Raw genomic sequence first — 26,799 nt, forward strand, 5'->3', positions numbered from 1 at the left:
CCAGACTATGCATGTTAAGCCAGCAGCTTCAGGATGAGCTTCCCAAAATCTTTCCTTTGCTTTAACCTTCTCCCTCCCCAAGAAAGCCACATTTCTTCAACTAAAATAAAAAGCTGGGGGGGTGGGACAGACTTCTTGAGCTTAATGTTTAGAGCCATAGCTGGGTCCTACAAAACTCAGATACACAGCTAAAAACTTTATGACCCAGCTTTTGTCATGTGTGGATTTTTTTTCCTGCCTTTCCTAACTTTCTGAGCTGAGTTTTTTTCTGCAGCTGCTTAAGGCAGAAAGCTGGAGTTTCTTTTCTTCCTTTTCTTCCTTGTCAATTTGGAATCAATGTAAGGTTTTTAAAGAGGTAGAGACTGGAGGGATAACTTTTAGCACTTAATTACTTTTAGCACCTAATTGGGGAAAGAGTAAAACAAGAAGGCTTTTCCTCCAAGTTTTTTACTAAAAAAACCTGTAGCTTTCTAGAAGAAGGAGGGGATTCATACCTAGAGAAGACTTTTGGGGAGCTCATCCTGAAGCTGCTACCTTACCATGTAGGGTCTGGTTTCCCAAAGACGAAAGTCTTTGGAAGATTGTAGTCTTTCAAAGGATTGGCAGCTAGCTGACCAGGACTGAAAAGTTATGGAATTGATCCTTTTGCACCAGAAAAGCAGGGACACCTTGGCAGGAGGAAAGGAGGTGGCAGCACCAGGAAAGGCAGGCACAGCTAGGGTTTCTTGCTGGCAGACGCATGTATGAGCCACCAAAAAGACAGAATGGAGCATGGTGCATTTCAGAGTGGGGGAGGCTTTGAGAGGCCTGAGGCAAGGAACTTTGCCTTCACTAGGCCTCCCAGGATCTCCCCCACCCCTGAGGGCACCCCGTGCTTTACATAATAACCCACACATTTTATTAATGAATGCACTGGGAAGGGCAGGGATGGCTGGTCATTACAAGGGGCAATTCATTTAGTGTTTGTCCCGACTTTCAACTCTAAAGGGTAGATTCCATTACAGTCATAAGTCACAATCTATCTGTATTTTACTTTCTGTACAGTATATGGATCACATTTTGACTGTGTTTATTTGGAAGCCAAATTTGCAAAATCTCATTTTTAAAATTTTTGTTTATTTTAGGCTTAAGCCTTTGGATATTGAGTTTATGAAACGCCTGCATGAAAAAGTGAATATAATTCCACTCATTGCCAAGGCTGATACACTCACACCTGAAGAATGCCAACAGTTTAAAAAACAGGTAATTTTCTTTTTTCTTTTTCTTTCAGTATAACTATATTTTTCTCCTTAGTTTCACAATAACATGCAGAAGAACAATTCTTCCAGATTCAGCCAAAGCCCATCTTAATCTAGCATTTTATATAGAGTGATCAAACAGATGCTTCCTAGGTGGTCACAAGTAGAAGTTAGACATGTATGCATCTCCTATTTCTGTTCCTTTGGAATTCATATTTAGAGACATTGACTCTTCAAGGTCATTAATCCTTGTTAAGCCTATTTTCCACAAATTTATCCAATCCTCTTTTAAAGTTTGTTCAGGTTAGGGAGCATCACCACATCTTATGATAATGAGTTCCACAGAAGAATCATTTGAAAAAAATGCTTTCATTCAACTCATTTGATGGCCCCAGGAACTTATATTTCTTCCAGATCTGTCTATTTTATATAACTCAGTAATAATATCTTTCCTCAGCTATTTTGTTCCCAAGCAGCATCCTAGTCTTTTCTCATATGAAAGATATTCAAACCCCTGATCATTTTACTTGCCCTCCTCTGCTTCTTCTTAGCTCTGTTTATCCGTATTTTGAGCTGCTGCATATTCACCTGGCTGTGTTATTCACTTTGAATCTTTTTCTGTGTGAGATATAAACAGTTCAGACTCTTATTGGTGTGTATATGAAGTTAGGATGGTTTTGCCCAATCGTATATCTTTTTTCATGCATTTGAATTTAATTAGTCACCCAGTGTAAAGAGATCTTAACACTTCTTGGTTGATTTTGATATTCTGATTTTTTTAGTATCATCCACAACTTTGCATTTGCTGTTACTTGTAAATATTACTTATGGGGAAGTTAAAAGCACTTTTCCCATTAGAAATATCCAATGGGCTCTGCTTCTGTTGTCTTTTTCTGTATGTGAGAGAGCGGGGGAGGATATTGAATTTTTAAAGTATTTTTTTTTAAAAAAAACTTTAACACAACTAATATACAATAAAGAAAGAAAAAAGAAAAGAAAAATGTGCAAAAAGATAATGAACTTTAATTTTTAAAATCTTCTGAATTAATATATGTACTTGTTTTCAAATTCGTTAGCTTTTTTATACATCCACCAAACATGATAGAGTGTCTCCTCATGTTGTTCTCATTTCCAACAAAGATTCAAAGTATCTTTATGCCTTCTAGACAATTTATTTAGTGATAAATGCCAATACATCATTTTATAAAATTCTCTTTAAAATTAGAACATACTGTACATTTCAGTATTTTCAGCCACATATTTTCCCATTGATCCATTTGTATATTGTCACCAAAATTTGGCCCATTTTATTACATATTCTTTCACTTGTCATCTTATCTCATATTTCAACTAACATTTTTATATTTTAGGATAACATGTTCATTATTAGTGCTTAAGTCTGTTTCAAACTCAAGTTTTACATTGTTCAAAATCAAAATCTTTTATCCTCTTGAAACGTTTTTAATAATTATATATTAGAAAACTGTGGACATTCTTGGTTTTGTTTTACAGTCCTTTTGAGGAAATTATAGTTTGTCATGATAAATTAGCCATTTACTTATTTGTTGTCTATAAAATGCTTTTTGTGCTGAAACCACAAAACTGTTTTCAGCCACATCCTGTACTTACATTTATTCCATACTTTAAGAACAGCCAACCTGACATTGTGATTTCTGAAATTTACATTAATCTTAGTTTTGTCATTACTATAAATGTATGTCACCCAATTTCAGATTCATGTCCCCCTAACTCCAATAACCTGTTTATTTGCAACTCCTATTCTTTCATCAAGACTAAATAGATACACAATATAATTTCAAATCTGGTAGACTGGGGACTGATGAGGTATCAGTCCTCTTTCCTTTGTATCTTGCAATACCTTATTATTTATTCATATTCTTTGCTTTCTGCTGTTAATGAATTAACATTCATTCTTCTTCATTTAAGAATATTTGCTGAGAAATTTTGTCAGAGGTTTAAGTTTACATATTTTTGTCAGGAAGTTTGCAAATACATATTTGATTTTTTTTACTGAATGTCCTCAGGATCAATTATTTGTTTGTTTATGAGGCTTGCAGGCCATGTGACAACAAAAGGATTTTGTGCATCTTACATTAAGTAAAAACAATAAACGAAGTGGTGAAAAACAGCAAGAAATCCTGTCTATCTGGATTATTATATTATAGCCTTTCAAGATGTCCTAGAATATCTTTTCTTTTTAGTTGATTTGTTTAATTGTTCTTATTCCATCCATGAGAAATTATGTATGATTCAAGTATCACAGAGCTCCCCAATTCATGGGCCACTATTGGGCCATGGGCTGTTTGGAACCGGGCCTTGCAAGTAGTGGATGAGTGCATGTATATAAAGCTCCCCTCGCACGAGCAGCGGCTGCTTGTACTAATGCACAAAGCTACTCTTGCACAAGTGATGGCTGCTTGCACTTACACCTCCCTTCACGCAAGCAGCCACCACTTGTGCTCACTTGCAAAGCTCCCCCAATGTGAGTGGTGCGTGCCCCCTGCTCACACAAATGGAGCTGTTCACATGCGCCTGCCTGCCATTCGCAGGGAACTAACCCCTCTTCCACCCGCCACTTGGCTTCCAAGCCAAAAAGGCTGGGGACTGATGAGGTATCAGTCCTTTACTTCCTACAATGAAAACAGTATTTACAAATACTGCTTTCATGTATCATATAGTAGCAAGATTAGATGCTATATTGCAGGGGTATCAAACTCGCAGCCCACAGACTGGATTCGTCATGTGCTGGCCCCGTCCCTGCTTGGTTTAGCAATGGGGGAAAAATATGTCACATGATGACACTGTGACAACGCGAGTCTGACACCCCTGCTATAATGTATAATATCTAAGCATATTTAATTTGGATGGTGAACAGTGAATTTCTTTCCTGAAGGCAAAACATGAATGATACAATAGAGCTCTGATGAGAAAACTATGTACAAGTAGTCTTTGACTTACAATTGATCTATTTGAAATTATGATTTGAAAAAAGTGACTTACAATCCTTCCTTAAAAATTACTGTTATCACAGTACTCCTATGGTCTTCTGCAATTCTTAGTAACTGGCCTGCATTGTTGTGCATCTTGCTGTCACATCACAATTTATAACTAGGCTGTCCAGCTTCTAACAAGCGAAGTCAATTGGGGATGCTGGATTTTTTTAACAATTGTTTGAATCATTTAATGACCATTGTCAGCGTTCCAGCAAACTTCCATTCCAATCAGTAACTCCGAGACAAGTATAATCTCAAAAGTACCTTTATTAGAATAGCAACTGGCACATCTGTGGAATCTCAAAACTAAAAGTTTCCCAGACTTCCCACAATGTCCCAAACTACAATCCATCCCCCTTTTTCCCATCATCATATCACATGGATCAATCATGATCCATCCCAGTGTAAGATCCCTTTTTCATCCTGTGCCACACTTAACCTTGAACTACCAAAAGAATTTCATTTTGTTTACTTAGAACTACTCAATTGAAATCACCCCCTCCGACTTTTTTAGGCTATGTGTCAGCATGGAATATGGCTTCCAAAGCTGACAGGCATCCCCCCTTGAGAAGTTCACCTCCTAAAAGAGATAATAAAACACAAACTCCCCCCCCCCCCAGGGGACCCTTTGGTTTGTCAGGGAATTCGTTATGGAATTGATTAACCAATCTATCTGCATGTACATTCCAACTTTTTACCCAAGTAACCTCTGACAAAGGTTACACTTCCATAATGCCAAATACTGTAATCTCCCTTGGTACAATCTAGAATCAAGGATTTTCTTAATTTCATGATGTCTCTCACCCTGTACAATCAAAGGTTTGGGTGGAGCTGTTGGGATCAGCCTTAGATTTGACCCTACAGCTAGTTTCAGTAAACTACTAAGGAACACTGGGTGTATTTTCCCCAATAATCGGGGAAGACTTAATTGAACTGTGACTGGATTGATTATTTTTGATATAAGGAAAGGACCTAAGAATTTAGAGCCCAACTTCCTACTGGGAAGTTTCAATTTGAGATATTTAGTTGACAAGAATATTTTGTCCCCTATTTTAAATGGTGGTTGGAGGGATCTATGTTTGTCTGCCTGCTTTTTATATTCCTCAGCAGCTTCAGTCAAAGCTTTTTTTGTATCCTCCCAACCTTTCTTTAATGAGTCCATTCATTCTGTTAAAGACATGGATGTGTGTGTGGGGGGGTGCCTAGATAATTCCGGCATAGGGACAAATTCCATGCCGGTGTTTATTTGGAACGGTGTCAAACCTGTGCTGCTATGTACTGCATTATTGTAAGCAACTTCTGCAAATGGCAACAGCTCTGCCCAGTTGTCCTGTTGATAATTTACATAGCATCTAATGTCGTTCTACCATGGCGTTCATCCTCTCTGCTGCCCCATTGCATGCAGGATAGAACGCTGAGGATAGCCCTTGGGATGACCCAATGGACTTTAAAAATTCCCTCCAGAACTTAGCTGTAAACTGTACACTTTGGTCTGAGATTACTCTACGAGGTACTCTGTGGAGCCCATAGATATGCTTCACAAACACTTTTGCAAGCTTTTTAGTCAAAAGTAGTCCTTTACAGGCTGTAAAGTGGGCTTGCTTAGAGAATAAGTCAATAACAGTCCAAATCATTGTATTCCCTCCACTCTCAGGTAATTCTACAATGAAGTCCATCGCAATTTCTTGCCACATCTTCATTGGTTCAGCTACTTGTTGAAGGAGGCCAGGGGGCTTCCCAGTTCTGTGTTTCATTGTGGCACAAATTGAGAAGCTTTTCACATAGTCTTCAACATCAGGTTTCATTTTTGGCCACCAGAACTGTCTCCTGACTAAATGCAGGGTTTTTAAGAACCCAAAGTGCCCCCCAACTGCAAGTCATGGCTACACTTCAGTACCATTAGGCTTAGATTATTGGGTACATAACATTTTGTCCCTTTCCCTTGTTCAATGTCAAGTCGGTTTGATACTCAGCAAACCAGGGATCAGTCAAAAGGGCTGCTTTCAACTCAGTTGTCAGTTTTTCTTCTAGGTGTCTGGGGCTGCAGTTGACTTGGCCTCGGGTGATTACTTGGCCTGCTGGTTGGGCTTCTAATATTGTCTGCACTACTTCCTCTTGGTGACTATCAAATTGGGGTTTTCTTGACAGGGCGTCCGCCAGTACAGTACAGTCCACCTCGGCAAAAGACGGAATAAATTGTCTATAGAAATTGGCAAAACCCCAAAAGCTTTGAAGTTGCTTACATGTTTTGGGGGTTGCCACCACTCTCACTTTTCCAGGGTCCATCTCAGTTCCCTGGTTGGATACTTGGTAGCCTAGGTAATCCAGCGACTCTTTGTGGAATTTGCATTTTGACAGCTTTACATATAACTTGATGGCTAAAAGGTTTTTAAGCACTTGTCTGACCAATTTGACATGTTCTTCAATGGTTACACTGAATATAAGAATGTCACCAGGTAGACGAAGCCCCTTTGGTACAGGTGTGGATGTAACACTTCGTTGATGAGTTGCATAAATACTGCGGGGGTGGAGTCCGAAAGGCATGACTCAGAATTGGAAACTACCCAAAGGGCAGTTGAAGGCAGTTTTCCATTTGTCTCCCTCCTTTATGCGGACTCGGTAGTAAGCTTCTCTCAGATCTAGTTTGGTGAAGACCTTGCCTTAATAAGTCCTTCATGAGGGGAAGGGATATATGTTTTTTATGCACATGGCGTTCATGCCCCTAAAATCAACACATAATCTCAAGCCACCATCTTTCTTTTCTTTGAACAGCACTGGGGCGGCCAACCTAGATTTGGCAGGTTCAGTGAAACCTCTATCCAAATTGTTATCGATGTATTTTCTCAGTCATACAAAAACTCAGTCATTTCAGCTGGTGTCATGGAATACAGCTTTGGTTATGGCACAATAAACGGCTCAATGGGGAGGTAAAACATTGCATTCCTCTTCGCTGAACACCTCAGTCAAGTCTCTGTATTGTTTGGGGACTTGGGGGGCACCTGGAGGAGAGTCTGAGGTGGTGGCTGCTGCTTCAGGTTGGGGATCTCTGTTGGATGGCAGTTTCTTTGTGGGAGGAAGCGGGACAATGGGCCAACCCCAATTATGATTTTTCAATATCCATCCTCCCATTTGATGATAGGGACCCATTTATCTAACCAAGCAAGTCCCAAAATGACAGATTCTGACATCTTTGGAGCCACTACAAAACGTATGAGTTCACAGTGACTGCCAATCTCTAGTTTGATTAACTCTGTCATCTGGGTGGCCGGGATTCCCCCAATTAAAGTCCCATCTACTTGTTCAAACCTGATTGGGCGTTTCAGTGATGGAGAGGCCAATAAGGCATCTAGAACACCCGCTATCTATTACAGCTTCTATCTCCCCTGCCTCCCCCGTGTCAGGCACCGCTAACTTCACTTGTACTGTAAAAGGTGTGATGGCAGCACTCACCATAGGGTCGTCTTTTTCACCGGCTTCTCTGAGGAGAATTTCTTGGGTTGGAAGTTCATTGCTCCTTCTGCATGGAGGGGACTTTTTACAGTGTGTCTAGCAAACTGGCTAGTGTCTGGAGGCTCCCGTTGATATTTTTTTTTGGACCCCTGGTGGATGTACTAGGCCTGGTTGTGGAGCTTGTGGAACAGTGCAGGAGCCAAACAGTCGGCTGCTCCATGGCCGTCCTGTTCTATGGACACAACAATAGCACTTTATCATTCTTGTGGATCGGGTAGGAGCTGCTTCAGCAGGTCTGGTCAGAGGCTGCCTGGCCACAGCTCCCCTAGGTAGGGTTTTTTTCTATGGATTGATTTCCTGGTCTAGTCTGAGGGACATTGCATACCAATCCTGCAGAGTCTCGGGTATTCCTCTAATGTTACAGACCTTTTTTACTTCTGGGTCAATGGCGTTCTTGAAATAGTGCAACAGAATTCTTTCAGGCCAGTCCATGAGATGGCTTGCAACCCTTCTAAACTCCCCCACAAAGTCTTGTAAGGGTCGCTTGCCTTGTTTCATTTCCATTAATTTGTCCTCATTTTCTCCCACTCCGTCAGGATTCTCGAATCTAACCTAAGGAGATCAATGAAAGCATTGACATCCTGTAGTTATGGGACTTATTTGTAGTGCAATTGAGCCACCCAATCAGAAGCATCCCCCTCATTCATCCCATCTGTTATTGCAGTGACCAGATCGTGTTCTGTTGCATCTATGTGGGACCGGATTTGAGTGAGGAAATAAGCAAAATGTTCATGTCATCCATCAAAAGTTGCTTTAAAAGCCATCTGATCTGGTCTAAGGGGAGGGAAGTGGGATTGCCATAGCAACTGCGGGTTGAGCTGGAATGAATGGAGTCTGACGAGGAACATATGAACTTTGAAGGGGTACTTCGAGGCCTGGCTGAGTTGGGGCTCCCTGGAAGAAGGGTCCCAGCAGGGTTGCTCCAATGGAGGGTTGATTAGGGCCCTGCCTTGTTTGTTGCCTTCTTCCCCTTAATGGGAAGAGGGGTGGCTGCCATCTGCTGTCTGTGCAGATCCCTTTGCTGAGAAGGGATCGCTGGTTCTCTTTGGGGCCAGGGTGTTCCCAGACCAGGGGGTGCTGGCATTCACTGGCATTGAACCCACCCTTGACAGGATAAAATCCCCACCCTGGAGGAATACTCTTTGCAGGGGGTAATCTCCTTTCTGGTTGTGGAGGGGGGGCAGCTTGGGGTTTGTAACGTACCCAACTTTTAGTTTCAAGATAATGTCAGCGTTCCAGCAAACCTCCCTTCCAATCAGTAACTCAGAGACAAGCATAATCTCAAAAGTACCTTTATTAGAATAGCAACTGGCACATCTGTGGAATCTCAAAACTAAAAGTTTCCCAGACTTCCCACAATGTCCAAAACTACAATCCATCCCCCTTTTTCCCATCATCATATTACATGGACCAATCACAATGATTTGCTTAACAATTGGCATTCACTTAATGATTGGATAAAAATGGTCATATAAAATTGGACCTGATCATATGATGATTTATTTAATGATCACATCACTTAGCAACCAAAATTCTAGATCCAATTGTGATCATAAATCAAGGCTACCTATATACTGAAGTTACATGACCAGTTAAGTAATTGAAATATAAGAATTCTTCATAACACATACACACAATCTCTCTCTCCCCCTCCCTCCCTCTGTCTCAGAGAGAGAGAGATGCATACCCACACAGACATAAAGGAATGCATAATTACCAGTTGCAATTAACTTTCTTTGAAAATTTGGCATGTTTATATAAAATCAATAGTCAATATGTGTTCAATACCACTTATCACTGTTATAATGTCTGTTTAGGAGATGGTATATTTGTGATTTGAAAAATAATACATTGCATTTGTTTGAGGTTTCTGTAAGGATAACTATGATTACCAGAATGGAAACTTAATTTCATAGTATATAGTTTTCTGAATGAAAATATAGATATAAATCTAGTAGTTTAGACACATATAAGGAATGTACTGCAAATAACATATATATCATACATATGAGATCAGAATTGTTGCATAGCTTTTGAAACAATTGTGAAAGATATCAATTTGAATGTTTACAATCTATTTTTAAAACTGAGAAGAATATTAAGATCTCTGATGATCCTTTTACAGGAATTGTGAATTGTATAGTAGTAAACTGTCAGTGCAGTTTATTACTATATTGTGTGAATTGGAATTAGTGAAAGTGGGATGACTTTGGGAAAGAGAAAAGAGGAAAGTACAGCTTTATCTGAAAAATGGCAAATACATTACCTGAATTTCAAAAGACACTACTTATAGAAGTATCCATATTCTGACATGAATTTGTGATGTTCATTTTTAATACATAAAAATAGAATCCATCAGCATACTTTATTAATATATTCAACATGTTACGGTTCCTTTTTAAAATATGTTTATTTTTAGATAATGAAAGAAATCCAAGAGCACAAAATTAAAATATATGAATTCCCAGAAACAGATGATGAAGAAGAAAATAAGCTGGTTAAAAAGATTAAGGTACTAAAATACACTGAAACAAATTTTTAGTTTCATGTCAGAAAATTCTGTGCAAATGGGTTTTATTTTAATGGACAGAGTCATTCCACAAAAGAATGTGTATCAGACATCTATCTTGGCTTTAGTCAAATTACCAAGAAAACTCTGGCATATATAAACTTTTAAACACTGACACATGTATCAGATTATTAAGGAATGTTTTGATTGTTGTTTAACAAGCCTACTAAAACAATTCTTATTTATAAAATGTCCTTGCTTTTAAAAGCTCTGTATTGTAGTGACTGCTTTTAGATGTTTCCTTTATTACTGGTTAATAATTAATAATAAAGGAATTATGCTACAAAAGAAAATAATGGTGAATCTTATCTGAATCCTTTCTTCTTTTTAAAGTAACAAGCTTATTCAGATGTTCTGTATTTGATTTACCATAGCTACCTATGTTGTCAATAGCTAGGCAAAATATATTTAATTTTTACAAGACTATTTGAAGCAAAGAAAAGAAATTTCATATTTCCAGCTTAATGGAATGTTTGTAATATTATTTTTAACAAGTAAGATTTTAAAATGAGATGCTGTAGTGCCCTCTTATGGTAGATTGCCTCAGTGTCATGCAGTGAGTTGATAAATATATTTAGATTTCTTATCCTAGTGATTTCCCAATCATTCAGTCATCTGTCTGCTTATTTTATTGTTTTGTTATTTGGTTCTAAATGGGTGTGTGTGTGTGTGTGTGTGTGATTTTGCATGAAATATAGTGTTGTAAAATCATTTCAATTCTGAGGAACATTATTGAAACTCGTCATGTATCAGTTTATGTTGAGCAATTATATATGTTTATATAATATTCCTCAGAATTGAAAAGAGAGCATGAATGACCCTAAAAAGAGCCACTAGAGGGGGTATTCTATTGATGCAATAAGAGCAAAGAAATATTGATGCTTTGCTGCTCTTACTGCCATGAGGTAAGCATTAATAGTGGCTTTAACTCATATTTGGTTGAGTTCATTCTTTGTTTTCCTCCAGCAATGCTCTAGATGTCTCTTGGCCCTTTCAACTCCTCCAGGAACCACGGAGTAACTGGAGTGATGGGCCAAAAGAGTCCACATAGTTGCCATCCTATCAGCCAGAGCCTCAGCAGGACTCTGTAGCAAATCAAGTATTTACCCCCAGCTGCTTAGAAAACCAGTTGGGGCCACTAATTGCTGGAGACAAATTAATCAAAAGGTTCTGCCTTCCTGTGAATGTGATTAAATTTAAAGAATATAATCTTCAGTTCCATCATGACCAGTCTTGAATAGAAAACGTTCTTAATTTTATAACCAGATGATATTCTTCTTTACACCTACAGTCTGTCCTGTATTCATTCTTTTTTCTAATCTCCTTTGACATTTATTTTTATTGTGATCTCAGAGCAGTACAAAAAGTTTTACTTTCCATCCAACCTGTCAATAAGTTATTTTAGGAAAAAATATTTTGTTTCTTTTGTAGGACCGTTTACCTCTTGCGGTAGTAGGTAGTAATACTATTATTGAAGTCAATGGGAAGAGAGTTAGGGGAAGACAGTATCCTTGGGGTGTTGCAGAAGGTAAGTGAATAGAATGTGTAACATACATAATTGGGCAATAAGTTATATCTTTATAGGAATATTACAGTTTCAGAAAAGCAAGATAGAGGTTCAGATTTTCCTACTTGCCCTTCCGTCTCCACATAACAGTACCCTTAATTATACTTTACATCTTTTACTAATATTGCAACAAAATCATAAGACTCACATATATGTAAATTGAGAATTTCCTGAGATATTCAATTGAATTATATTGTGGATGTTTGAATTATTTCAAAACTCTTCTATAATCAATTCATTTTAACAGTCTAAGCATCATTTTGCTTTTGAATTGGAAGCAAGCACAACTTTATTATGTATTTGTTAAACTGCAATTAACTTTCATGTTTGTTTTATTTCACTTTATTTAATTGTAAATTTGGATAATTATAATGACATTTCAGTAATGCAACTTTATTTATTAAGTTTGTTTTTACCTTTTTTATTGATCTTAAAAGAAGCTAACCAGAATTGGACCTGGTTAGTACTTGAATGGGGAAATCATATATACTAGAGTGGATTTTAAAAACTTCCTGAAAGAAGGCGTTGGCAAAGCATATCAATATTGTTGCAACAAAAATAACATGAATATATCCTTTGAATTATTAAGCATCAAGGGAAATTTTACTAATGACAAATACAAGGTTAAGCTTGACCATCTGATGCTGATTAAAGTCTGTTAAAAATGAGCATTTTTTTCATGCAGTTGAAAATGGCGAACACTGTGACTTCACAATTCTAAGGAACATGTTAATAAGGTAAACAAGTAGTCTATGACATTAATATTGGCAACACATTTTCAAATAATTCCCGTTTCTTGGACCTTTCCTATATTTGGTGATAAGGAGTAATAGAGGGCTGGGTCATATTTTCAGTGCAGGGTAACGTGTGATGGCACAAGTATAAAGAAAGAGTATGAAAGAAAGTTTTAAAAAACTTGATATCCAATGTGACACTTTATTTTCCATTTTTATATAATACATTTGGGAAATAGTTTGTTGGATATAATTTAAAATAAAATCAATATTAAATGCATCACAGAATAATGTATTTTGCCCTTTATGGATACAGATATAGAATTTTTCAGCTCTGAACTAATTTACAGTAACTACAATACAGGTAGTATTATGAACATAATTGAGCCCAAAATTTATGTTGTTAAATGAGACATTTGTTGAGTTTTGTCCCATTTTACGACCTTTCCAGCCACAGATGTTAAGTGAATCATTGCAGTTGTTAAGTTAGTAACATGGTTAAGTGAATCTGGCTTTCCCATTGACTTTGCTTGTCAAAAGGTCACAAAAATTGTTCACAAAACCCCAGTGCACTGCAACTGTCACAAATATGAACCAATTGTCAAGCATCCAAATTTTGATCACATGACCACAGGGTTGTTACAATGGTCATAAGTGTGAAAAATGGTCATAAATCACTTTCAGTGCTGTTGTAACATTGAACAGTCACTAAATAAACTATTGTAAGTCTAAGGCTACCTGTATTTCAGTTTTTAAACAAACTTTCGAAAACCATTTCAACATTCTGTAAAATCTTATTTTAACAGTGTTACTTATATATGGTACTTATATGGTACTATTCAGGAAATAAGTTGCTGATGGGTTTTTTGTTTCCTTTTTTAGAACTCATATGCAAGACCTGAAAGATGTCACTAATAATGTCCATTATGAGAATTACAGAAGCAGAAAATTGGCAGCTGTAACATACAATGGAGTTGACAACAACAAAAACAAAGGGCAATTAACAAAGTAAGTGGTAATTTAGATGGTGCTATAATTTGTTCCACCTGGTTCTGGAGAATTATTTGAGGTTAAATATTCTAAATCTGGTTATATCTTTAAAGGCTCATAAAATAGCATAGCATCATGCAGCCTTTCCAGATTTTATCTCAAAATGCAAATTGTTGGAGTATCATAGAAATACATGATTGTGTCAATATAAGCTTTTCATAATTGATTGGGAGAGTAAGGAACAGGATCTATTGAAGTAAATAGAATTTACCACATCCAGACAGACTCTATCACAGAATGCAACCTTCTGCATGATTTAGTTAAACCTAATCTCAAATATGTATATGTGTTGCTTAGTAGTTTGATCTGTTTCAAAATACAGTACATATAATGTACTATGAGTTATTTGAAATTATTTGAATTTGTGCTATACAAATATTACTTTTCTGTGTGATTCAAATTTCAGTATTGTTTTCAAGATTTTTATTACACTTTTCATAAATTACATTTGGTATTTGTGTTTATGTATATTCCTTAGGAAAATCTGGTGGGAACATTTTTTTGTCAGACAAAGATTAATCTTCTTGCTGTTTGAAAGCAGATACACCCATATTCTAGACCAAATGAGATTAATGTGTAATATGTTGCAGGATATAATTGTTTATGGACCAGTTGTATGGAGACCAACTCTGCATAGTCATAGATAACATAATAGGAAAGATGTTTGATACTTTATATTACCAATTAAACTTATCTTCAGTATCTTATATGGATATTTGTCTTGCAAAAAATAATCCTGTTTATTTTGGGAACTGTTTTAAATGAAAAAAAATCCTTATAAGATATTCAAACATAATTGGCCCTAGCATGACTTAAGGCTGATAACATTTTCAGTTTACTTCCTATCTTACAATTTAAAAAAATCTAAAAATTCAACTGTTCCTGCCTTTTTTTGTTCATTTACTACTGAGAATCATTTATATAAAATCAACAGTGAAAGTGTTTGCTCCCTGATATTATTACCTTTGCTTTTCATACTGACAAATATCTGCAACATTAAACATCAGAGTAAGTACATGGCTTTTAACTGAGCATGGATTTTTATTTCAGTGCTATTTTAGTCTCCTTGTTCCATCACAATTCAGAATGTTATTAATGTCTCACCCATAAAGCAATATTATTTATTCTTATCCATAGTGACATGAATGCTTTCCAATAAGTTTTTCTTGTATTTCCAAAGTTAAAATACTAACTGCAACCAAAAAGGAGAAAACAACAACAAAACAAAAACTAAACAAGAATCCCCCAAAAATGTGCATAAAAGTTCTAATGGGGCTCAAGGTTGACTCAGCCTTCAGATTCAAATAAAACTTGATTTGTGAATTTGATATTATTCATATATATCATTTGAAAAATAATCAACAGTGAACCACAAGTTTGCATATGTTTATGGAAAGAATGTCTTAAGTATAGCATTTCTCTTTTTGACTAAATACCAACTACTATTCCATCCAATCCATTCAACAACCAAATCCCTTCATATTGAATTAAATTCCATACAGTGTTTAAAATGTAAGGTGTGGCACATATTTTTGGCAGAATATGCCACCATCAAAAATGTAGGCTTTGCAGTTGTAATATCCTGGGTTTTTGAGAGAACCATATGGAAGTAATTATCCAGATTCCAAACATTCAAGATTTAAAGATCAATATTAGTGCCTTAAATTAAGTCTGTAAACAAACTGTCAGCTAATGTAGTTCAGATAAAAGAAACATATTGGTTCAAAAACTTGTCTCCAGCAAGCAAACAACCAAAGCTTAAAAAGGGGAATAATGATTTATACCAATAGTAGTTAATTTTTTAAGTATTTGGGATCTGGATAATTAAATGTAAAAATGTAGGCAAGAGTGCTTTCAGACCATGTTCTACAGAAACTATTTTCTCAAATCACAGAAACAAAGAATTCTTCTCCGGTGCATTGTTCAGTACTTTACAAAGCTGTATTTATTTTCTTACTTGTCCTCCCAAAACCCCAAGCAATAAACATGCTTTGAGGACCAAGTGGGGCAGAAAAGGGAATTGAATACTTATTAAAAGTATTCAATTTATTAAAAGTTTCCACTGCACAGACTTTAAACTACCTAGTTGAAAATGAAACATCCCATCACAGAAGCTTTAAAAAAAAATTGTTTGTTTATATAGCTGGATGTCTAGCTTCATTTGGAATTGTTAAAATTATTTATCAGATTAATTGAGGAATTTATTTTGAATACTGATCACAAATGAAGATACGTGTGTCCAATAATTGAGAGAAAAGTTTTTTAAGTTTTAAGTTTCACTATTTAGCACAAATACATATTATCTACATTAGTTAACATTGTTTTCTTCATACAATTTTCTTAACAATTGTTTTAAATCATTTTACCAGAATTAGATTAATTGTTGCTCACTCCTTTTAATACCTTAGATTATTTAAATTGGACAGGTTTATAAATGTTTATGAGTTTAGGACAAAAAGTACAGATTTAATGTGTTATTTTGTCTGTGACATAAAACTTCATTGCTGTTTACTGTCCATGTTGGCAGAATAATAGTTTTTAGTAATTGTTTAACTCAAATAAGTTAGGTTGTGGCCTTGCATGTAATTGGCATAATTGCTTAGGACTGATAGCTTATGTTTTGTTTTACCAACAACAGGGCAATATTTTAAAAGGATTTCAACAGCTTCATGGCTACAGCTTTTAGATTAAAGTTTTTTTAACTCATGTTTTTGCTACCTTTCTTTAAAATCGTGTGCCATCTTCTAGTCTGATGAGTTTCTCCATTAAATTAATACAATTTTTTCTAATGCCTTATAGCAATAGAAGAACAAAGATTTTTTAATGCTGGCCTACCAATGCAGGGTACTAATAGAACTGTGTGGAATTCCATTGCTGCAAGGATGAATTGTCATTCATGAAACCGAAATGAATTCAGAGATTATTTATAACAATCTGAATGTGAAACACATAAATGGATATTATGAAGCACTATAGTAAATCCACTCCTAGAATTTAGCACCTTCATAATATTTTACCTAATTTACATCTATTTTAGAAAATCTTTCATATAGCTTGCAAGAAGGAGTTAATAATATTTCTCAATCCAGGAACCAGAATGCATTTTATTATTGTTACCATTTATTAATTTGCATAATAATTTGAGATTTTACTTCTCAATTAACTGCATTATAATTGTCCTGTTTCATATTGTCTTCACTCAGTTTATAAACTCTTATATATGAATAAAGAGAAGAATTTCCTAGTTCACATTTTAGAAAGAATAAATAGAATTTACATAGCATAGAACTAAGAGTCAACTCAAGATGTTCCAAAATTTTTTACTTTAAGAAACCGCAACTATTATAGCCAATAGTTGAAAAATGTTGAAAATTACACTTGAGCCATATTTGGATGACCAGTTTCCATCCTTTTGTTTTTGATTTAGATTTTACTCTTTCAGTATTTTAATATTAAATATTTCTTTAGAAAGTTTAGAAATATCCTCTAAGAGCTGTACCTCAGCTTATAATGATAATTATTTTATTAAATTTGAATTTAGTTCATGGCAATTCCAATTTGGCAATTCAGGATTAATATTTAATGAAACATTAGTTGTATATTCTTTGCTCAATTTTCCCTCCTCTTACCCATTTTTATAGTAGTTCTTTATGGAGCATCAGATATAATTATTAGACTATCATTTGAAAAGTTTTTGATACAAGTGATACTTGTAATCTATAATTATTTCATGATCCTTGAGAACATATTGTTATGCATGCCATAGAAAATTAAAGCTGATTGTTAAGGCAGTGGAATTTTTCATTGGTTTCATACAATATAAAATTTCTTCAGTTGAAACTTAGAAAATCATACTTTTCAAGTCAGACATGTTGTAAATTATCTCAATTTATGGAATATTTTAAATTTTTGCTGAACTTGTTTCACTGCAGTGAACCTGCAGTCAATATATACTGTTAAATTTGAGTTCTAATCTGGCTTTGTTAATCAATAATGAAGTATGAGTTTTGTTTTATCAAGATAAGAGTTGACATTTGTATCTATTGTATTTTACTTATAGTGCTAATTATTGTCAGTATTTTCCAGAAATACACCTTTGATGTCAATCAAATGAACTGCCTGCAATATTGCATTGTAATATACTTAACAGTAGCATAGGCCTAAAGAGAGTTGTAAATTGAGGTTTGCTTTGAATAGTTAATTAGATGAATATTTAGTCCTCTTTTTAAAAAGCATGCAAAATTCTCGGCATACCAACATAGGCAAAGAGTTTTGAAAGCTTTGCACAGCAGTTGCATTAATTACAGGCAACATTTCACTAACAGAATATTTAAAGCCTAGCTTTAACTAACCATCTACCAGTATGATGGAAATCTTGCTTGAGAAGATCATAGAAAACAGCATAGCTTCAAATCCATAATGAATTTGTTTTTTTAAATTGCTGCTTTTTATTTTCGTGGTTTTATTTAAGCATGCTAAGCTTCTGTATATTTTTGTTTTTTTAGATTTGACACAGTTGAAGGCATGTAAGTGGTCATTTCCATTTTTCAAAAGACTTAAGAAATTAAACAAGGCTTTTAATGTTAAGTGTAACATTTCAAACTTTAATTTCAGTTTGTGCATTTTATTTTGCTTTAATGTTTCTTTTATTCTAAAATTTCCCTAACACATGGTTAAATAATTATGAGGACTCAAGAGCATCTTTATTCACAGTCTAGAAAATGGTTTGGCTATAATCGGGTATAAAATACATTATTAATACTATTATATGAAATAGTATAATAGTACTTGAAAACATGTCAAGCTTATTTCTTACCTCTTAAAGAAGTTATCTGAGCATATAAAAGCACTGTATTGTGAAGACAAAGTGGTTTACAAAAACTCATGTTTTGGTTTTGTGTTCATAGGATAATTATTATTCTGCTTTGTGTTCAACTGATCACATGCATCCAATTTTTGCACAATACAGAGAACAAATAATTAAGCAGTATTGCATATCATTATAATGTGGTATTTCTCTGCCCAAACATCTTTTAAAATCTCCCCCTTTTCCTCAATACCAGCATGTGTATTGAAAGAATATGAATGACAATAACCTGCCTATTTGTACATTTAATATAAGGTCAGGGATTCCTTTCAGATTAAAAAAATCTTACTGGGATGAAACATTCAAATAGATGTTTATTTCTGTCAAATATTTACTTAATTTATCTGAATTATTACTTTCCAAGGCTTAGGTTTTATAATATATTTTGTCAAGGATTAGGAAAACAATTTTAAAGAAATCTCAGCAATTTAGCAAACCCTCTCTTTAATTGATAAAATTTTGCATATTGGTAGGTGCTGGATTGCCTAGATTTAGTGAATGTATCTCTTAAAAAATCAATGGGGTTGATGGTTTTGTTTTTGGAATTTTTTTTTTTTTTTTTTTGAGAAATATGTGTATTGTAAACTAGGAGAGCACATTAAACTACCGTGTTTCTTAGAAAATAAGACAAGGCCTTATTTTTTTTAGACCCCCCCCCAAAAACAGCTAAGCCGTCTTTTCGATGGGTGTTTTAATATTCCCCCCACGTGCCTCGCCCAGACACTTCTATCCAAAGGAACGCCCCATGTGCCTTGCCTCTCTAACAGGCCCCTTCTTTAGCAGCTGAAAATGCCCCATGCGCACCCTTGCTTCTCCACTGGGCTGCTTCTGTAGCAGCCAAAAGGAACTATTCCACAAGCTTATCACAGACTGGGGAAGAATGGCAAACAGGAAAATTCCCCCTCCCCATTTTCCTCCCTGTTTGCCAAAAAGCCTCAATTCCAAAACGTCAACATTCGGAATGGAGGGTTTTTGGCAAACAGGAGGAAAATGGGGAGGGGGGATTTTTCTGCCTGTCATCTAGTCCTCAAGGGACTAGTCCTCAAGGGACTAGTCCTCATCTAGTCCCTCTCCCTCTCCCTCCCAATTTTCCTGCCTTTCGCAAAAGCAACTCCATTCCGAGCCTTCAGCATATCCCAGGACCCTGCAAAGCTTTTTGTAGTGTGCATGCATGCAAGCAGTGGCTGTGAAGTTCATCGCATTGGCATAGCCTCTTCGAGCAGGACCCTGGAAGGATTGCTGTGCTGCCACTTGCACGCACAATGCTACAAGAAGCCTTGCGGGGTCATGCGATACCCTGAAGGCTTGGAATGGAGTCTTTTTCACAAATGGCAGGGAAATGGGGAGGGGAATTTTCCTGCCTGTCATCCATTCCTCGAGCTCCTTCTCCCTCCACATTTTCCTGCCTTTCTCAAAATTGACTCCACTCCAAGTCTTCAGCATATTCCAGGACCCTGCAAGGCTTGTTGTAGCATTGTGTGTGCGAGCAGTGGCACCACTATGAGTTTGGATACACTGGCGCAGCTGCTCATGGTAGGATGCCAGCTGCACCAGTGTGATGAAGCTCACAGAGGTGCTGCCATTCATGAGTGCAACACCACAATAAGCTTTGCAGGGTCCTGCTCTAAGAGAAACAAATAACAGGCAGGAAAATTCCCCTCCCCATTTTCCTGCCTTTCACAAAAACAGCTCCACTCTGAGCCTTCAGTGTATCCCAGGATTGCAATGCAGAAGGCTCCATTTGGAATCTTCAGCGTTGCAATCCTGGGATACGCTGAAGGCTCGGAATGCCTCTGCTTCAGCGCAGAATGACTTTCGCCCATCTCTGCAGCCGGACACTTGCCCCCTCCCCCCATGCTCATGCTGGCCATGTCCATCCCCTGGGCTTATTTTCAGGGTATGGGAAATATTAGACCCACCCCACAAAAAATTAGGATTGGGCTTATTATTGGGGTGGGTCATGTTTTCCGAGAAACACAGTATAATCTAATGACAGTCTGCAGAAAGGGCTATTTTATTAAAAAACAGATAACAAAATAGTTATGATACGGGGGAATCCCTGCAGTATGCACTAATCCCTTTTATTAGATTTTTACTTTTGTTGTACAGAATATTTCAATTAAACTTGGATTTGGTTTAGAATATAGGAACTTTATAGTTGTTCTCATGAAATCTTTGTTTGTCGGAGTCCTGTGACTTCTTAATTCTCTAGTTCTATATACTTAGTTTCCCAGTATAATTAATTAGTAAATAATACATTATTTTTGTCATTTCATCTTCCATTTTCTCCATTTGAATTCAAATTTATTTAATTCACTTGCTGTTTGTCCTCATTGAACTAAAACTAGGTTTTTCTGATTGAACTCGCTGTTCTGTTTTGTGATTAATCATGTTTTTCTGAGTTCAAGAGGGTTCGTTCTCTCTCTCTCTCTCTCTCTCTCTCTCTCTCTCTCCACACACATACACACACGTGTGTGTGTGTGTGTGTGTGTAGCAGATAAAAACCATCCGTTTTTTAATATTCGAGCAGGTATTTACTAAACAAAAATATTCTCATTTTAGGAATATACCATATTTTTTGGACTATAAGTCGCGCTCCCCGTCTCCCCAAAGTGGGTGAAAATATCTGTGCGTCTTATAGAGCAAAAGTTGCTGAAGCCCTGCCTACCCACCAGTTCCCACCCTTTGGCCTCTGCCTCCCAGCAATTTGCCTCCTTGCAGCAAACAGTCTGGTCAGCTTCAACACAGCCTGATTTAGTACAAGCAGCTGATTGGAGGTTAGATCTGTCTCCTGGAATACTACCGATCAGCTGTTCCAGGCTATGGGGATCACCTATCCCCACCACCTGGAATGGGCTGAAAATGGAATGTGCGGAGGCCAAAAATGCAGTGTGCGGAAGCCAAAAATGGGGTGCGTGAAGGCAGTGATAGTGGAAGCAATCCCTGCAGCCTGGAACAGCTGATGGTGGTATTCCGGGGGGCAGATCCAACAGCCAATCAGCTGCTCATGCTAAATCAGGCTGTGCTGAAGCTGACCAGGCTGTTTGCTGCAAGGAGGCAAATTGCTAGGAGGAAGAGGCACTTTTTTTTCTTGTTTTCCTCCCCAAAAGCTGGGTGGTTTTTGTAGTCCAAAAAATATGGTAGATGATTCAGTTCTTCCTTACATTCCTGGCTAATTTTGAAAATAGAAAACTGGCAGATGTTATCTGAAATTTTACTGTAATTACAATTTTAAACAAAATAATTTAAGAAATGTTACCATAGTATAATTCTGGTGGTCTCATGAAGATCAGATTGGATTTGCATGCAGATTTTAGTATGTTCAAATTAGAATCTGGAGCATTTTCTACTGTTTGAATCTGTTTATGATATGGATTCATAAAAGGACTTGCATGAAAAATAATTCAGTTTGTATTGTTTTTAATGTGAATTTGGTCTATTTCAAGTATTATTTTTTTGTAAGCCACACAGTCACTGAGAATGAGTGGGCAGCCATATAAATTCTCTTAAATAAAATAAATGAATAAATTTCCAAAATGTTTCAAGTTGAAATGTTTGAAATATTTTGCTTTGAACTTGGGATAGCATTTATGTTCAGGACGAGTAATTTCAAGAAACTTTATGCTTGAAACACTTCAAAATAAAAAAAAACATTGAACAGTCTTATTTATGAGACACTTCTGTATATCAAACACATAAAACTATTGGCTGAGTTTTAGAACCTTGTTGCCAATTGTACCTATTCGTGCACAAACTCAAACTCCAAATTCTATTATCCTTTTCCAGAAGCAGTGACTCATTAATACAGCTCTAAAACACTTCAAGAGGGTTGTTGAAAATTCTTATTTACATTGCAGTCTATTTTATTTGGGAATAATATCTAATACATCAAGAAAGTTCTCCATTTTTATTCTAATTTTTTTTGTAAGGTTGCAGTATCATACTGCTATAGTAATAGTAAAAGACACACCTGGAATAATTTCCCTTCAAGAATCTAGACCAAATTCTTCCTCAAACTGGCACCTTCTGAAGAATTTTAATTGTAACTTATTTAAGGCTACCGCATTCCAAATGCAGTAGAACCTCTGGTCACAACCATAATTTGTTCCATAACTTTGGTTGCAACCCGATTTGGTCGTGATCCAAACCTAATTTTGGAAATTTGGCATTTACAAAAAAAAAAAAAATGGCGCAGAAGGAGAAATCAGCCGCGGGAGGAAAAAAATTGTGAATTTTTTGGTCAGAACCCGATTTGGTCATGATCAGAAGCGTTCATGATCAGAGGTTCTACTATATATCTGTCTAATTACTTTTCCTCAGTCTTCTCTAATACTTGCTTACTATTTCTTTCTTATGTTAATTCAGTCTCTTTCTTTCTCATTTTTGTCAATCTATTTAGATTTGATTGGATAACTATTTCTCTAATTTTTTTTTCTTTCATCCTCCCTTTCTTCCTGGGTTCATTCTTAGCTGCTCATATCAAAATCAATTACCAAGTTATTTTCTGCTATAATTGTTAAATTGTGGCACCAGTCAAATTGATAGCATTTTCTTTTATCGCAAAAACCTGACAACAGACTGGATGGCTATAGATTGGTATCACAAGCTTCAAAACTCTCTCTCTCTCTGTGTGTGTGTGTGTGTGTGTGTGTGTGTGTGTGTGTAAGTAAGTAAGTATGTGTGTGTGTAAGTAAGTGTAAGAAGAATAGCAACAGAATTCTGGTTCCCAATTAAGCCAATGGATAAACAGTGATACAATGAGCATTTAGATTATTTCAGAGTACACTGATTCTTAAGGATGTCCATTATATACCCAGCATATGTTTTTAACATTTTAGAATTATTATTTTTGTTATACTACTGTAAATAGAACATCAGATGATTTCATTTTCTCCTAAACTAGTTTTTACGTTATTTTTTAGTATAGGACACAATAAAGTGAGCCATTTAAATCCTGTTTGTTAGCTGTGTCTTAACTCTGGGTTACTTCACATTAGAATGTTGTTTGATTGTTATTGGTGTGTGTCTGTTATATTTCTCCCCAATGAAGTATCTCCACAATAATATTGAATGTAATTGTCTGTTTTTACTTATTCCAGGAGCCCTCTGGCACAAATGGAAGAAGAAAGGCGGGAGCACGTGGCAAAAATGAAGAAAATGGAAATGGAAATGGAGCAGGTATTTGAAATGAAGGTCAAAGAAAAAGTTCAGAAACTGAAAGATTCTGAAGCTGAGGTATGTATAGTTTGATTTTTAAAAATGCAATCTAAGCATCAACTGAATAAAGTAATAATTAGAAGCAATATAGTATTAATTTATCACTGTGATTGTGCTACTGTAAGGATAACTAAACATCTATGTAAGGGAAATCAGAGTAATTTCCTATGTACCATGAAAGATAAGTGCAACTCCTAACGTACAACAAATGGGTTGTCATTGCACAGAGCGGCAAGGCACAGAGATAATACAACTACTGGTATATCATTGGAAAGGCTTTTAGCCTATTTTGATGGAAGGGGATGAATGACTCTGAAATGATAAAATGGAAAAATAAATGCACTAAGCTGAATTTCAGATTTATTTTCCTCACAAGGGATTAGACTTTGGACTGTAAAACAAGACACTCAATGTGGTCAATATCCTGTTAGAGGACTTTTAAACATGATGATAAAGGTTTATGTCAGTGTAAGAAAAATAGACATCCATAAATACAGAAAGAATCCAAAAGGAAAAGGATATGTTCTCTCTATCAAAGAAAAAATAGTTTTTTTTAAATGAATGAACAAACCCCCAAACTATTCTGTACTTCCTGGCTTCTCTGTTTTGTTAACAAGAATTGCCAATTACTTTAAAAACTAAAGATTTTTTCCCCCAGAAACATTTGTATGTGGTCTATTTTTATATATTTGGCACTTAATATGTAAATACCACTCAACCAGGAGTCATATATAAAAGAAGTTAGAACAAAAATATTATTTGAATATGAATTTAATTTTAGTCCTCAACTTTAATTGCCTATAAAAATAAAGTGTCTCACTTGTAAAATTAATTGCTTTTCCATAAAAGCACAGAAATCAGGCAAAGACAATTGCATCCTCATATTTTCAGAGATATGGGACAAGTACATGCTCAACAAGCAAAATATGCATATTTACTTTGTAATAATCTAATTTAATTCTCATTTAATTCTTATTTTTAGCTAAATATGTACAGTATTATTTGCTCTACACTAGGGGTGGATTTGTTTAACATAATAAATTGTCATGGCATGTACAATTGTAAATATTTGTGAAGGTTTTAAAATTATTTATAATCTTGCAATATTGTAATCTACAATGTTGTGATAAAAGTTTCATTTAAGTTCTGTTAATAGGGATTCTGTTTAAATAATACCAAACAGTAAATTGTGTATATTGAATACATTGAAGAAACATTCACTGTCTTTTGAAAAAAAGTAATAAAATTGTAGGATGATCAGTTCTCCTAAAGGGGTGAGTCAGATGAAAGGACAATTAACTGATAGTTTGATATTGCTTACTGCTGTAGAGTTTGCTCTTTCACAAATTTGTGAAAGCGAAAAATGCCTCAATCCAAAGACATCTATGTAGTTTTCAGAAAGAAATAACATAGCTTCTCTTAAGATAACTTTTAAGATCTGTAAGCCACACCTTATGATCTATTATTACTATGCATCTTCTATTAGGAAAGCATTAAACAAAAGTAGTGTCTTGAGTTGGCTAAAGACCATTTGAATGATATAACTGGCTGTAGCAACTTCAGGTCCTAGATCGTTCATATTTATTCATGGAACAAATGATCTCAGTTATACAGGAAGACTCTATGGGAGAATGTAAACATTAACTACCAGTGACCTGAAACAGATATGAGTGAGGGTGAAGATTGGTTTCCAAATGTTTAGAGGATGGATATAAGTCATGCAGTACAACAGTGATCCTATCCCAAAAGTAAATCTACAATGGAATGGCTGAATCAGAAAAAATATTGGGGTTTAAATTTACAAGTCAGAATAAACAACTATAAATGAAGTTCGTAATTCTCAGATCCATTCTGGATAATTCTGTTGCTTCATTTATATATATTTGTTTGAATTTTATGCTACCACTTTAAAGTATATGCTGCCATGATTGCTAATCTTATTCTCTTTTCTCTTACATCATAAATTGGGAGCTAAAAGATTCCACTCTTAATATTGCGTTTAATTAAAATTATTTGTGTGTACAAGTAGTCCTCAATTGAATACCAGTCATTTAGCAACAGTTTGATGGATCCCCAAAACTATAACTCATTTCAAAATTACAACCTGATTTTATTTTGGGTGCTTGGCAATCAACTTCCCTTTATAGCTGTTTTCACTGTCCCAGGGTCACAAGATTAAAATATTTTGTCAGTTTCTAGAGTTTATTTCAATTTCTGGCAAAAATGTCCATTGGAGAAAATAGATTTGCTTAATGACTGCAGAACTCACATGACACCATGTTTTCCCGAAAATACAACCTATCTCAAAAACAAGCCCTAGCCTGATTTTCACACCTGTACCTAATCTAATCTGTACCCCCCAAATAAGTCCTAGTTAAGCCTCACCCACCATCAGGCTGTATGAGGTGGGGCGAGATGCAGGTGTAGAAATCAAGCTTGGGGGGGGGGCTGGAGATGCCCCCCCACACCCTGCACCTGCTTACCTCATCGCTCCAATAGAGCTGCTCACAGCAGAACGCTGATAAGGCTCAGTTCACCAGGGAGCCACTCTCAGCAGAATGCTGCAAGGCTTGTCTCACTGCTGGAGCCGCTCATGCATGCAACCACACAATGCACCACACAGCATCCAGCCACAAGCAGCTCCATCAGTGCGACAAGCCTTGCGGTGTTCAGTGAGCACTCCACTGACAAAATGAGCCTTGTGGCATTCTGCTACAAGCAGCTTCACTGGCATTTCTCCTTGCTCGCTGCCACACTGGAGCAGAAGGCTGAGTGGGGTCCTGAACAGGACTGCTGGAACCACCGCAGGATGAGGCAGTTGTCAGAATGTTGATGGCCTGGTTGCAGGGTGCTCAGGTTAATCAGTGCCGGGTGTGGAGGGCAGCTCTGCACCCCATGCCATGCTTTGTCCTCCTCCACCACCACCACCTCATTTTGTGGTCGCTGCAGTAGTGTGTTGCTCAACCTCCTCTATTATGGTGGCAAGCAAGGAAAAGAAGTGGTGAAGAATGAAGAAAAACGAAGCGAAGCTGT

General features: G+C 36.2%; 1 protein-coding gene across 5 annotated transcripts in view; it reads left to right on the forward strand.

Moving 5' to 3' along the window:
• Positions 1-26,799, forward strand: part of SEPTIN7 (septin 7) — a 117,421-nt gene that overhangs the window by 79,330 nt on the left and 11,292 nt on the right. For 2 of the 5 annotated variants that reach the window (XM_087917587.1, XM_087917590.1), the window contains 6 exons: positions 1,125-1,242; positions 10,182-10,274; positions 11,763-11,859; positions 12,584-12,635; positions 13,515-13,640; positions 23,649-23,784. In XM_087917587.1, the coding sequence (XP_087773713.1) occupies positions 1,125-1,242; positions 10,182-10,274; positions 11,763-11,859; positions 12,584-12,635; positions 13,515-13,640; positions 23,649-23,784 (622 nt within the window). Of the gene's footprint in view, positions 1-1,124; positions 1,243-10,181; positions 10,275-11,762; positions 11,860-12,583; positions 12,636-13,514; positions 13,641-18,187; positions 18,209-23,648; positions 23,785-26,799 lie in introns of all 5 variants that reach the window. The other 3 variants (XM_087917586.1, XM_087917588.1, XM_087917589.1) reach the window with 3 other exon arrangements.

This window comes from Pseudonaja textilis, chromosome Z (assembly GCF_049901715.1).
Source record: "Pseudonaja textilis isolate UNSWEBS1 chromosome Z, rPseTex1.2, whole genome shotgun sequence".
Classification (NCBI taxonomy): domain Eukaryota; kingdom Metazoa; phylum Chordata; class Lepidosauria; order Squamata; family Elapidae; genus Pseudonaja; species Pseudonaja textilis.